This window comes from Pocillopora verrucosa, chromosome 4, assembly GCF_036669915.1.
Source record: "Pocillopora verrucosa isolate sample1 chromosome 4, ASM3666991v2, whole genome shotgun sequence".
NCBI lineage: Eukaryota > Metazoa > Cnidaria > Anthozoa > Scleractinia > Pocilloporidae > Pocillopora > Pocillopora verrucosa.
The window spans coordinates 20,379,686-20,393,300 of record NC_089315.1 but is presented as its reverse complement, the minus strand read 5'-3'; the positions used below and the strand labels follow the sequence as shown (position 1 = coordinate 20,393,300).

At 38.2% G+C, this 13,615-nt stretch overlaps 1 protein-coding gene across 1 annotated transcript in view; it reads right to left on the bottom strand.

The window, feature by feature from the left end:
- Positions 1-10,668: 10,668 nt before the first annotated feature.
- Positions 10,669-13,615, bottom strand: part of LOC131773128 (ras-specific guanine nucleotide-releasing factor 2) — a 31,074-nt gene continuing 28,127 nt past the window's right edge. The window contains exons 23-27 of the mRNA XM_059089105.2: positions 13,134-13,331; positions 12,106-12,185; positions 11,631-11,748; positions 11,411-11,479; positions 10,669-11,015 (exon numbers count right to left, since the gene is read on the bottom strand). Coding sequence (XP_058945088.1) covers positions 10,887-11,015; positions 11,411-11,479; positions 11,631-11,748; positions 12,106-12,185; positions 13,134-13,331 — 594 coding nt within the window. The 3' untranslated portion in view covers positions 10,669-10,886. The remainder of the gene's footprint in view (positions 11,016-11,410; positions 11,480-11,630; positions 11,749-12,105; positions 12,186-13,133; positions 13,332-13,615) is intronic.

Genomic DNA, 13,615 nt, shown 5'->3' with positions numbered 1-13,615 from the left:
CGCTTTGTCGAAGAGAGAAAAATCCTTCATGTCCCAGCCACCAGCTGTTGTTTGCTTAACAAGGGTAGTCTTTTTTATTTTGGCGGGTTTGTGATTCTAAATAAAGTCGAACGTGATCTTGTTTACGTCTTTACTGAAGTCTTTAGGGGTGTTCATGACGCTACAGATAAAGACCAGTTTTTAAAGTGCTAATGTTTTAATTATATTTATCCTACCAACGATGGAGAGGTCTCTTTGGGACCACATATTCAATGTTTTCTTTAAAGATCCTAATTTGTCAAAAAAATTTTTCTTTTCAGACACTTCTAGATCATATGTAAAATGCACCCCAAGCGCGTAAACTGGCTTGCCGCTCATTTGGAGATCAAGTATGATATCTTTCTTGCGGTGCATAGAGCCAAGCCATAGCATTTCAGATTTTGTTTGATTTAGTTTTAGACCAGAGCACCTTTCGAAAAGCGATTATAAATCAAATAATTTTGACGCTGATTGGACATCAGAAAGAAGTACAGTTGTGCCATCTGCGTATTGCGAAAGTTTAACCTCATTATGTTCATCTATCGTAATACCTTTTATTTCTTTTGAGCGTCTAATACTTTGCGCAAGTAACTTAATAGCAATAACGAATAGTGTGCCGGAAAGTGGGCAACCTTGACGCACCCCGCGTTCTAGATGAAAATGTTTTGAGGCGTGTCCGTTATTCAAAACGCAACTAGAGATATCTGTACAGAACACTTTTATCCATTGTCGGAGGTCAAGACCGAAGACCTCACTTCTAGCACTATTAGCACAAAGAGTGCCTGAATTGACCATCATGCGAAACTGACGCCCAGGATCCTAAATAAAGAGACAGAGAAATCATTACGGGGTTCCTACTAAACATTCAGGATATCCCAATGAACTCAGACAAAAATCTACAAAACTACAGACAAAATCCCGCAGTCAGACAATATCTGCTCACGTTCATCTTTTTTTCTTTTCTGCTTTGAATTTCTGCAGGGATTGGCTCTAACGATTTCCTTGCAACGATGAAAGAGACTGGTGATGACGGAACATTAAAGTGAAAGCAACTCTCATAACATATGCCCGTACTTGCAGACAGGAAAGATTACGTTTAACCTTCACACGCAGCCGTGGGGCAAGATCCAACTTCAGACCGTAATACCAGCCCGTCACTGTGAGGGAGAAATTCGTTCTATACTTTTATACCAGCTTATTTTTTAAACGTGCAAACATGGAGTAGGTGACGACTCCAAGCGAATAGCCGTGTAAAGTCAAGATACTCACGTTAGATCGTCGCCGTACATCAACTGTTCTGGTGGGAGGCCAGGAACCGGAGAGACAGCGAGGAAAGATGAAGGTTGCGACATTGTGGAGTCTAGGGGTATGGTGTCACTGAATCTGTATGCAGTACTTCCAAAACCCATAAAATTCATCTCCGGGTACTCTTCCAAAAGATTAGGCATATCTTCGCTTTCAGCCATGTAACGCTTTTGTTTGTCGACTACTGCAACAGATTCGGACGGAAAAAGGCACTTACTATCAAACGCACAAAGCTGAAAGTACTCTGGCGTAATGTCTGAGGAACCCACCCATTCATTTACGTGGGACACCATGCTATGCAGATTGAAAGAACGGGAAACGACACCATAGTGGATTGTTGAACTGAAAAGGTTGGTTGGAGAGATACCCGGTTTGTTTGCACATACAAACGTATGCGTGTGTTTTTAAAAGTATCTATGTATTACTTCAGCGCAAAGCGTTATCCATCAGCATCGAACTCCGAAATTCTTTGGCACTGGAAGTTTACCAGCAAAAATTCAAAATCTGATCCTATGTTCTCACTGATCCTGTGCATTCACTGATCAGATGTTCCCACTGATACCATGTTCCTACTGATCTTATGTTCCCACTGATCCTATGTTCCTACTGATCAGATGTTCCCACTCATCCTATGTTCCCACTGATGCTATGTTCCCACTGATACTATGTTCCCACTGATACTATGTTCCTACTGATCTTATGTTCCCACTGATCCTATGTTCCTACTGATCAGGTATTCCCACTGATCCTATGTTCCCACTGATACTGTTCCCACTGATCCTATGTTCCCACTGATACTATGTTCCTACTGATCTTATGTTCCCACTGATACTATGTTCCTACTGATCTTATGTTCCCACTGATCCCATGTTCCTGCTGATCAGATATTCCCACTGATCCTATGTTCCCACTGATACTATGTTCCCACTGATCCTATGTTCCTACTGATCAGATATTCCCACTGATCCTATGTTCCCACTGATACTATGTTCCCACTGATACTATGTTCCTACTGATCTTATGTTCCCACTGATACTATGTTCCTACTGATCTTATGTTCCCACTGATACTATGTTCCTACTGATCTTATGTTCCCACTGATCCTATGTTCCCACTGATACTATGTTCCTACTGATCTTATGTTCCCACTGATCCTATGTTCCCACTGATACTATGTTCCCACTGATACTATGTTCCCACTGATACTATGTTCCTACTGATCTTATGTTCCCACTGATCCTATGTTCCTACTGATCAGATATTCCCACTGATCCTATGTTCCCACTGATACTATGTTCCTACTGATCTTATGTTCCCACTGATACTATGTTCCTACTGATCTTATGTTCCCACTGATCCTATGTTCCTACTGATCAGATATTCCCACTGATCCTATGTTCCCACTGATACTATGTTCCTACTGATCAGATATTCCCACTGATCCTATGTTCCCACTGATACTATGTTCCCACTGATACTATGTTCCTACTGATCTTATGTTCCCACTGATACTATGTTCCTACTGATCTTATGTTCCCACTGATCCTATGTTCCCACTGATACTATGTTCCCACTGATGCTATGTTCCTACTGATCTTATGTTCCCACTGATCCTATGTTCCCACTGATACTATGTTCCCACTGATACTATGTTCCCACTGATACTATATTCCTACTGATCTTATGTTCCCACTGATCCTATGTTCCTACTGATCAGATATTCCCACTGATCCTATGTTCCCACTGATACTATGTTCCTACTGATCTTATGTTCCCACTGATACTATGTTCCTACTGATCTTATGTTCCCACTGATCTCATGTTCCCACTGATACTATGTTCCCACTGATACTATGTTCCCACTGATACTATGTTCCTACTGATCTTATGTTCCCACTGATCCTATGTTCCTACTGATCTTATGTTCCCACTGATCTTATGTTCCCACTGATACTATGTTCCTACTGATCTTATGTTCCCACTGATCCTATGTTCCCACTGATACTATGTTCCTACTGATCTTATGTTCCAACTGATACTATGTTCCTACTGATCTTATGTTCCCACTGATCCTATGTTCCCACTGATACTATGTTCCTACTGATCTTATGTTCCCACTGATCCTATGTTCCCACTGATACTATGTCTCCACTGATACTATGTTCCTACTGATCTCATGTTCCCACTGATCCTATGTTCCCACTGATACTATGTTCCCACTGATACTATGTTCCCACTGATACTATGTTCCCACTGATACTATGTTCCTACTGATCTTATGTTCCCACTGATCCTATGCTCTCACTTATCCTATGTACCCACTAAAATTGTGTTCGCGCTACATGTTTGTGTATTGTTATTATTTAATTTTGAATTGATGGTAGAATGTATGTAGCCAATCTATCGAATTCGAGTTCGAGGTGGACTTTATTGATTAGCCTTTGGTCAGCTTTTGGTCAGTGGAAATGAGAGAAAGAACGAACCTGAACTTACTCCTAAAGAAATCTAAGAAAGCAGTTTCCTCTTTTTGATGTTGTTTGTCTACTCGTTCACTTTGAAGCCAATCAATTTATTAACAAAATTATTTGAGTTGTAAAAAGTATATTTGCTGTTTCGCTAACCTCTTTTAGTGTTTTAATACAACACAAGTGGTTTGCTATGTCGATTGAAAGGGTAACTTAAGAATTATATGCATAGAACTTCATCGCATTAAAAGCTTATTTGCCCCTATGAAAAATTTGTTCTTACATTTCTTTAACTGTGAAAATAAAAATCAAAGTGCTCTGTGAGCAAACTCGTGAATTGACATATGATTTTTTAGATTATGTTTAATGTTATCTGGTTTAGGGAATTTTGTGGTTTATTGTCATATCTAGAGTACGAGCAATAGTTCAGTGTTCGCTAATGTAGCAAAGAAACAAAGTAACGTTGGGATAAGAAGGCACTACAATTGAAATGATCATGCTATTACATTTGACAAGGTGGATGATGTCATGTGTTTTAAACGTCTATCATTTTTGTTTCTGGTTCAAAAGAAAAGGTTGGAAGTAAATGTGGGTGAAAAGTGAAATTTACTGTCTTTCGTTGTAAATATTAGAAAATCAAGGCAATACTGTCTTAATGAAAACATTAACGATTCCCTCTTTATCAAATGAGACAAACGAGAACGAGTTTTGAGTGATATAACTAAGCCAAGCCTGCGACCGTCATTTTGGATCTCCACCTGGGTAGATTTAAGTCACGTGCTAGGCAACGTATAATCAATAACAAGATAGAATTTCATTTCAGGCCTATTTATCAATTTTGTGGCGTGTAACTTTCGCATTTTAGTACGTTGTCTGTATGTTGAATCTTCAAATTGTCTTGAAACTTAAAAGAAAATTGTTCTTTAAAAATTCACTGAAAATCGGTAGCTAAAATTGTTTGTTTAGGTGTTATTTGATTTTCGTGTTAACTTGTAATTTCGTCAGTCGCCGGCATCTTTTGTTGCTTCACACGGGAAAAACACACGCGACGAAACGTAATGATCAATTTTGTCCTCAACCTCACGCCATAACAGAAAAAGCTTTTGAACATCTGTAAACTCCGAGCGCTTCGCAGTAAGTGATATTTTCAATGAATCTTCGGATTTTTTTTCAAGTTCAAGGATTGTAAATTACAATTTTATGAAAAACGAAGGTTGTTCTGTTATTTTAGTGTGAATCCTTGCATGCCTGCCAGTCGCTGGTGCCGCTTGTTGAAACTAAAACGAAAAAAAAAAAACTCTTTTAAGATTATCATTGGCTTCTTTTTCACCCCACCACTATTCTTAGCAACAAAGGTCGCCATTTCGTCTGTTTATTGCTCGCCAAAAACTATCAAATGCACTCAAAAGCCTAAAATCTAAAAAAAGTTTACAGGAATCGACCAATCGAGCGAGCGAGCGAATGCCATTCCCCACATCGTATCTATAACTAGTTCTTGCGCATGCGCGCAATTCACGCGTTAAAAACGAGATTGAATAACAGTCAACTCTCCCCTTGAAGACACCACACTCACACGAACTACTGGACCATCCTGGACACCGAGTTTCATTCTGGAGAATGTTCAAAATGACGCGATTGAACTGTCTTAAGCTTTTAAAAATATGAGTCCAGTCAAGATCACGGCAGAAGAGCCCTAAGAAAGTATTTCACGGGGTTCGAGTCGATTCAAAGTGGATATCGTCCAAAAAAGAACGTAGTATGACATTTAAATATCGTATTGGGATTGATTGACTTAACCATCTGACACTGTTGGACGGTCGTTCTGAGGTCGATGAATATCAATAGATATCAGTAAACTATTGGTTTTTGTTGGCGTTCGTTGGATTCGGAGTGATTGCTCAGCAGTGTCTGAGATATCTATTGCTTTGTTATTTCAAAGAAGTTGTATATATTTTAAAATTTTTTTTAGATAAAATTTATATATAGTACTATACTTATTAATATTATTTAAGTTACATTAATTTTGTTGAAACACGACACCACAAGCCTCTGGCTTTAAATATTCATCGTGTTCAAACAAAGTTTTATTTTTGTTATCATTATTGATATGGCCTGAACGGCTGATGTTTCTGATACTATATGCTGTTTACATTACACTGGGAATGAACAATTTTGAAATAAAGCTTTTTGATAATAGAATGTAATACTTATTTTCATTAAATAAACCTATCCTCAATATTGAATGGTAGATTTGAGATAAGATCAGTGAGAATGAAAGCTCATCCGATCGATGATCGCGAGAGTTAGTGTCATTTACATCATTTTCAAGCACGGCAAATAAAGGAGTTCTCAGGTAACCTAGTTCTTAGGTAACCTGATTACACCTGGAAATGAAGGAACACCTACAAAAATTTCTGTGTTATAACTTGAGTAGGAGCGATACGAATGGTAACGATAAGGAACAAAGCAGACGTCGTAATCAGTACCATCACAGGGCGATTCCTCAGAAAAAAAAAGATTTGCAAACAATTTTTTTTAACTTTTCCTATAATGTCTCTTATCAATGTCTATTTGAAAACCACAAGAAAGGATAGTTCACCGTGCTTGCCTAAAGAGAAACGATGGGCAGACCTTACCCCATTTATGTCTCTGCTGGTACTAATCAGGTGCGTGATTTCAACGGCTCACGGTACATTTTGCAGTGGCTGGAAGCGAGGGCTTTTTAACTAAAAGTTACAAAAATACTTGATTGGTAGACGGTCTCGAGTGTATGGAACAATGCAATATGTAATTTGTGGAAAAATCACGTAATGTTAAAAGACATCGACTCAAAATGTTCCCTCAAAGTTTGTTTGATTCGCTACGACATCATTTATGAATACTCCCTTTTGAAAGCCAAGGAATCGAGAGATCAGCACAAAAAAATTCATTAACTTAAGCTTCTGTGCTGAGAGAGAAATTGAATAAATAACTACAAACTGACCGATGGCTAGGCGGTCTGAGCGAAAGATGGGTGCGCTTTTTATTCGTTTACAGATCTGTTTGGCGATAAATTTATAAGGCTTTGTATTTGAACGATGTTCCGTACGTCTAAGAAGGAATAAATTTTATCAATTCAAAACATCCAGCTGTGTTGCAAGGAAGTAAATAAAATTCATAAAAAGGTCGGCACGATCTAACTGCCGAAACAAAGATTTCCAACTTCGAGCTTTTATGTACCGTGTAACCTCTAAATTCGATTAGCTTTAGGGTGTACTACTTTAATAAATTGGTAGATAATTTGTTGAAATGAATTTATTAACACAAACCTTTTGTTGATTGATGTGATGTGTACCCGTAGGTCAATACGGCTCGGTATCCGGAATCGGAAGAATGTTTATATTAAAAATTTAAAATCTGAACGCCGGATATCCTGATCATTCGCAGAGCTGTCGTGTGAGCTTGAAATGAAAATACCTTTACAGCAAAAAAACCTCATCATTGGTCATTGGGATATGTTCTCTTGCCTCATTCTCTCTTGCCTAAATAGGCAGACAAAACACCTAACGACTTTAAAAATATTGTTCCAAATTTAAAATAGGAACAATTTCACAGCGAAACTGGTATGACAAAAAAAAAAGATTGAAAAGAAAAATCTCAACAAACTAACTGCTACATATTCCACTCTTTGGATGATGAATGGGGCTAATCCTTCAACAGGTCAAACTACCAACACTTTCCAAGGTTGTGCTAGTGATGCAAACATTGATGTCAAATATCCGTGGCTGTACAATCAAAGGAAATAAGTTTTCGAAAGTTTTATGCATACGAGAGCAGTCGCACCTATATTCAGCGGTCACCCATGACCTTTAAATACAGATTGATCCGCAAACGTCTTGCTTGATGTTCGGGCGTAATAGTTGTCTTAACAGATTAAAGGAGAAAGAGAATCTGATATGCATTGCGAACATTTGAACTCAAAGTGCTAACACAGGTTTCAGAAGATAAAAATGGAAAAAATTTGACTTGATAGATTATTCTTAGTTTTATTTGAGTGGTTCCGCTTTAAGGAACCGCCCAATACAAGTGGACGACAATTCCTTTATAGATTTTTTTTTTAAAAGATACACAGTGACACAACGACTAAGACAAGAATTGTAGTCCTTAACAGTACAGTGTACTAGCATGTTAACAGAACACCATTGTTTTTTTTAAATGGTAATTTTCGATTTAAAATCCTCTATCTTAAGCAACCCCCATCCAACATTGCTCAAGGTCTAATGAGGTCATCACATGTCTTAAACATGGAGAGGGACCCTTTTATTCTGTTTTAGATTTGTTTTCAAAAGTGACATTTAATTTTGGAGAATCCAACAGACTTACCGTGATGACTGCCTCGTCTCGTGACATTTCATGGCATAGGATGTTAAATGTTTTTTCACGGAAAAATATGATTACAAACTGACTATCATCTTGTGACACTTTTGCTTAGACATTGCTCTTTCCTTTGAATTCGTTCCTTTTCTGGCTAAGACTGCCGTCATGACTCCTCAGGATGATGAAACACAAGATTCACCAGCTACTCTCCTGATGCACTGTAAAGAGCAGATGTATTTTCCAAACAGAGCAACACCAATAATGTCTACGGTGTACCTTTGCCTCTGTGGTTGTGAAATAATCTGGCAGTTCAAGAGGTTTGGCTACAAGTTGGGCAAATTCTGGTGATTCTAACACGTTACAGTCAGGGAGGAATGTACTCAACATCAATCTTCCCGCCTTGTACTCTTTTAGAACTCTGACATTGGAAATGTGTATATTTTTGCCATCCTGAAATTCCCCCACATTGTCATTTTTATTGATCCATTACGGTCACTTATGTAGCAGTCAGCTTTTTCCTTCACACTGTTGGCTATGTTTACCTTTTTAGTGCCACTGGTACGATTGGTTTTTCCTCTTAAGCAAGAAAAGTTCGTTGTGGTGTTCTGCAAATGGTGAGGCAATGTTCTTCGTTTTTGTTTTTGGTTTTGCAGTAGAATGTACTTCAGCATCAAGAATTTAAACTTTGTGAATGAAAGTGATCCTCGCAGTAATGTGCACTACTTAGGCAGTAGTGAAAATAAGGCCTGAAAAAAATTCAGGCCTGTACGGGATTTGAACCCATGACCTCTGCGATACCGGTACAGCGCTCTACCAACTGAGCTAACAAGCCAACTGGGAGCTGGTCATGAAGTTGGTTCTAAATAAACCCGTGAAGTGATGAATAAATAGTTAAGAATATACGAAAGTCATATATTTGAACTGCGGATTTTCACTACTGCCTAAGTAGTGCACATTACTGCGAGGATCACTTTCATTCACGTCTTTATCCGCAGTTCAAATATATGACTTTCGTATATTCTTAACTATTTATTCATCACTTCACGGGTTTATTTAGAACCAACTTCATGACCAGCTCCCAGTTGGCTTGTTAGCTCAGTTGGTAGAGCGCTGCACCGGTATCGCAGAGGTCATGGGTTCAAATCCCGTACAGGCCTGAATTTTTTTCAGGCCTTATTTTCACTACTACCTAAGTAGTGCACATTACTGCGAGGATCACTTTCATTCACGTCTTTATCCGCAGTTCAAATATATGACTTTCGTATATTCTTAACTATTTAATTTAAACTTTGTTGTCCATAACAACTGTCAACTGTCTTTGACCCATGAAGGTGTTAAGTTTTGAAAGTGTGTAGCTTGACAAGGCGCCTGCCTTACTCTTATCATCCAGGCTACTGCGTTTCTTATTTGTGAAGATATTTTGTCCATATCGCACCTGTTGAGATAATGTTAAGATATGAAGCTTAAGTTTGTTATAATCCCCGAGTATTAAAGATATGAGAAAATATTGAAATGTATGTTTTCATGGTATAAGGGAAAGTTATAATATAAATTAGTCTATGAAAAATATTTATTTTCTTAGCCTTTTCGTTCAACAGAAAAAAAACTTAAGTAAAAACCTTTGGAGTGATACATAAATTTTTTGCTCTTTATCACGTATTCATCCAATTTTCAGTTCTCCAGTGTCTACATGCTTCGCACTAGACACAATTTTGGCCAAATTGACTCCACCTTCGAAAACTGTGACATACTGAAAAACTTATTTCAAAGAAATTCCTTATTAAGTTCGAACAAAAGAGAAAGTTTACTCACCAAATTTCCTCTCTGTTCTATCACTGTTTCCACGCAGCTTTCCGAATCAAAAAGTCAAAGCTAATGGCCGAAAGCTCACGGTTTCGTCGTAATATTTCGCCCTCGCGTTCAATTGGTTCCGATTATCCAAAAAGGTTCTTTTCTCAACCCCAAAAGGTCGATTGTCGTCACGAGTGGTGATTACGATTACTTATCAACGTGGTTACGCATTCCTAACATTCCGCTGCTAATTTCTCATTTTAATATTCATGTAAGCTGGAACGTAATGTAAACGTGGTAAAAACCTTTTGAATAATACACACTTATGCTTTACATGACGCATTTATCCAATCTTCTTCATGTTCTCATGAGGAATCGAGTATCAAACCATTTCGCACTTCGATGTTACAGACGACTCTACGGCAACCAAGGTCATTACCAAATTCCTACGTGACATGTTAAGATCGGCAAGGTCGAAAATTTTTTCTTTGACCCACGCTCGAGACTAAAAGCATCTTTCTTAATTTCAGTCAGTTTCTTGCTAAAAACATACCATCTTTCTTAGTCTATTCTAGCAAATTGTTACTTGAAGGGTGTGAGTTGTACCAACAGTTAAAAACAGACGAAAATAAGTAAAAAGTATTGGATATCAAGTAAATCCTTCACTAAGTGGCTTTATCTTTCAAACTTTTTGGTTCATAGTTTAGATTATTTCTTAGAACGGTTGCAGCACTTTCAAAAGACAAATTTATTGGCAGCTATTCCATTTCAAAAGCACTTTGTTACAGGCAGTTAAGATCTTCAATAAACGATGATAATTATTTCTTACAAACGCGACCGGAAACAAAACATTTCACGATGGGAGAAGTAAAAAAAGTGAGAATAAAATGTTTCTTCTAATGCTGGCGAAATCTAAGGTACTTCCATCACGAAGGTCAGCTCAATGCAGAGTTATATTTCAGTTTCTACAGGTTGTTTCACTTTAGAAGATACTCGTTTCCTCGGTTCCAAAGTGAGAGATGTTTGGTACAGTTTGTCTTCATCGGTGAGGTTGTCTTTGGACATTAGGTATTTAATTATCTGAAACAGTGATACATATTTTAGCTCTAATTTAGAATGAATAGACCATCTGACAAAAATTTTAAATAAATCAGTAATAAATAAAATAGTAGAAATATGCTATAAACGAGGGTGGCGCTGCTAGGCTTTTTACTCTCATCGAAAAGGAAACTCTGAGGGGAATATCATAGATAGAATACTACACAGAGAAACCCTCTAGTTGTCGCAGATACACTACATCAAATAATAGGAAGAACATAAGTGAAGTAAATAAACCTTATTGTATTGTATAGCTGATCTCATGTATAATACACCTTGCAGCGCACCATCACGCTGGCCACTTGTAGACTGGCCACGGCAAAGTTGTAGCGATATAAAAAGTAGAAGCAAGAAACAAAAAGGGAATGCTGATTTACCTTCTTGTCCGGTTCCAAGGAGTATTTGTTTTGTTGATAATGATGAATTTCTTCAATTACTTGAGCGATCTGAAACAAGAAAGCAACTAACATTTAGCATCAACAAATTTAGTACACGAACAACAGATTAAGTACAAAAAGAGGGCAATGAATGTTTGGTAAATCTAATTTTAATCTAAGCGACGGGCCATGCATGTGATTCATAAAAGCAAATCCTCACCATTCTCATTTTTGAGAAATTTATGAGTCCGTTCTCATTATTGTTGGGTGTGCCATCCTCAATGAACGCCAGATCCGTCAGGTAAAAACCAAGATACGGTATGCAAGGAGGATCAGAACTGCAAATTCCACAAAAGCAATTTCATGCAAGTTACACCTAAGCGAAAAGATAATATTGAGCATTGACTTGTCACCAATCGTAACCAGCCAGACACAATAAACAATGAGCGAGCCTCTTTCAGGTGGGTTTACCTACGACTACGGTTAACGAATGTACGAGAGCCTCACTCTGAGGATGACCTCCGCCATGATTGTCAAAACGTCAGACACTACTGTCGACAACAGTCTTTTAAAGGACTATCCTCACCCAACACGATCACATGTAACCTCTAGGTCGAAACCGGCTATTGCCCTAGTTGCAATATGATGGAAAGTGGACCTACAGATTTAGTAACGTATGAAAATTAAAACCCTACCATCTTAAGGCATCTCTCATGTTCTTAAAGCGACCATCAGAACTGACCAGCTTCTGCAGACGATCGATCAGTGTGCGTGTCTGCGGAAGGGTCAAACGACATAGTATGGCGTCAATTACACGGTCTGACTTGCCATTAGGCCCGCAATATAACAATCTGATTCACTTTACGTCGTCAGAGTCAATGAGCAGCCCTTGTTATTCATTTGGATGATCCCAATGTTCCTTTTATGGTTTCACTTGTTTTGTACTCTATTGGGTATGTTCAAACGTACTGGAAAAAAATCGACTCAGAAGCCCTTGGGAGAATATTGACAGGCATGACCTCTACTGGACAAAATTGGATGAGAACAAAGACCCTTAAATCCCTAGATACTTATCTTTCGTCTTTTTTTAACAGAGCAGAGTTACTGCCAAGTCCACAACCTATTCTAACAGTGCATGCATAAATTTAACATTGATGCAAGTCTTCAGAGTTTGTCTTTGTCTTCTCCTGGGTCTACAATCAGAGCTTAGAAAATATTCAAAATGCATTGTAGTTCTCGACATGGATGTGGCTTGGATTTTTTCAAAGGGAGGTCACGAGCACCCTAGGTCCTCCACCGAGTAGTTTCCTTTATCTTTCGCTCACTTTGGAAACTATTATAAAAAATGAGAGATTTAAACTACTAATGCATGTTCGAACTGATATTATGGGGATAAAAAAGATGTAAATAACATATTGATGTGCACGAGATTTAGGCTATTTGTATCACAGGGTAAATATTGTGGTCTTCTTTTCCACTCGTTTCCTTTTCCCTCGTATATCCCGGGTGGTACTATGCCAAGCGTTCCGTTTACTCTGAATCAAGCCCAAACATGGCACTTAAGTAACTTTAGGACACCAGTCTATTTCTCTTTGCCTCTGTAGCTTACTCATCATGAAATTTGCTCTTGGTGAATTCTCTCAAACCAACCAATAATTCCCAAGACTTAGAACGCCAATCATTTCATCAGGGAAAACCCCTAGCTATTCATTTTACCACCCACCTGTTTTGATACTTTTTCCCAGGTCTTTCTCAGCCTGTAGATCGAACTGCTCATAAATGCAGACGTTATTTCCAAAACGGAGTTAAAATTATGGAGGTTACGACAAACCTCCGCCACAGCTGCCCACTTTTCTATTACTGTGGCGCGTGCTGATGGAGTCTGGTGCTTAAGAATCTCTGAAGCCACCAGGCAACTTGTCTGCAAAAGAATATTATAGGGATAAACTAACTCATGAATGGACGTATTATCTCGATGGCCTAAGTCCTTACACGGTTTAAAATTGCACAATAATCGACTAACGACCTCTTTTAAAATCAATTTGTAATACCAACCCAAAAAGTTTTCTGGGACACCACAAACACATCATCTATGACGAACTACCAGAGAGGTTCAGCATGACATTTACGGCAAAAGGCAAAAATTCATTTAAAGGTTGTCTGCTTTAGGCCTTATGTGCGCAAAAACATTAGACATGGAGGGTT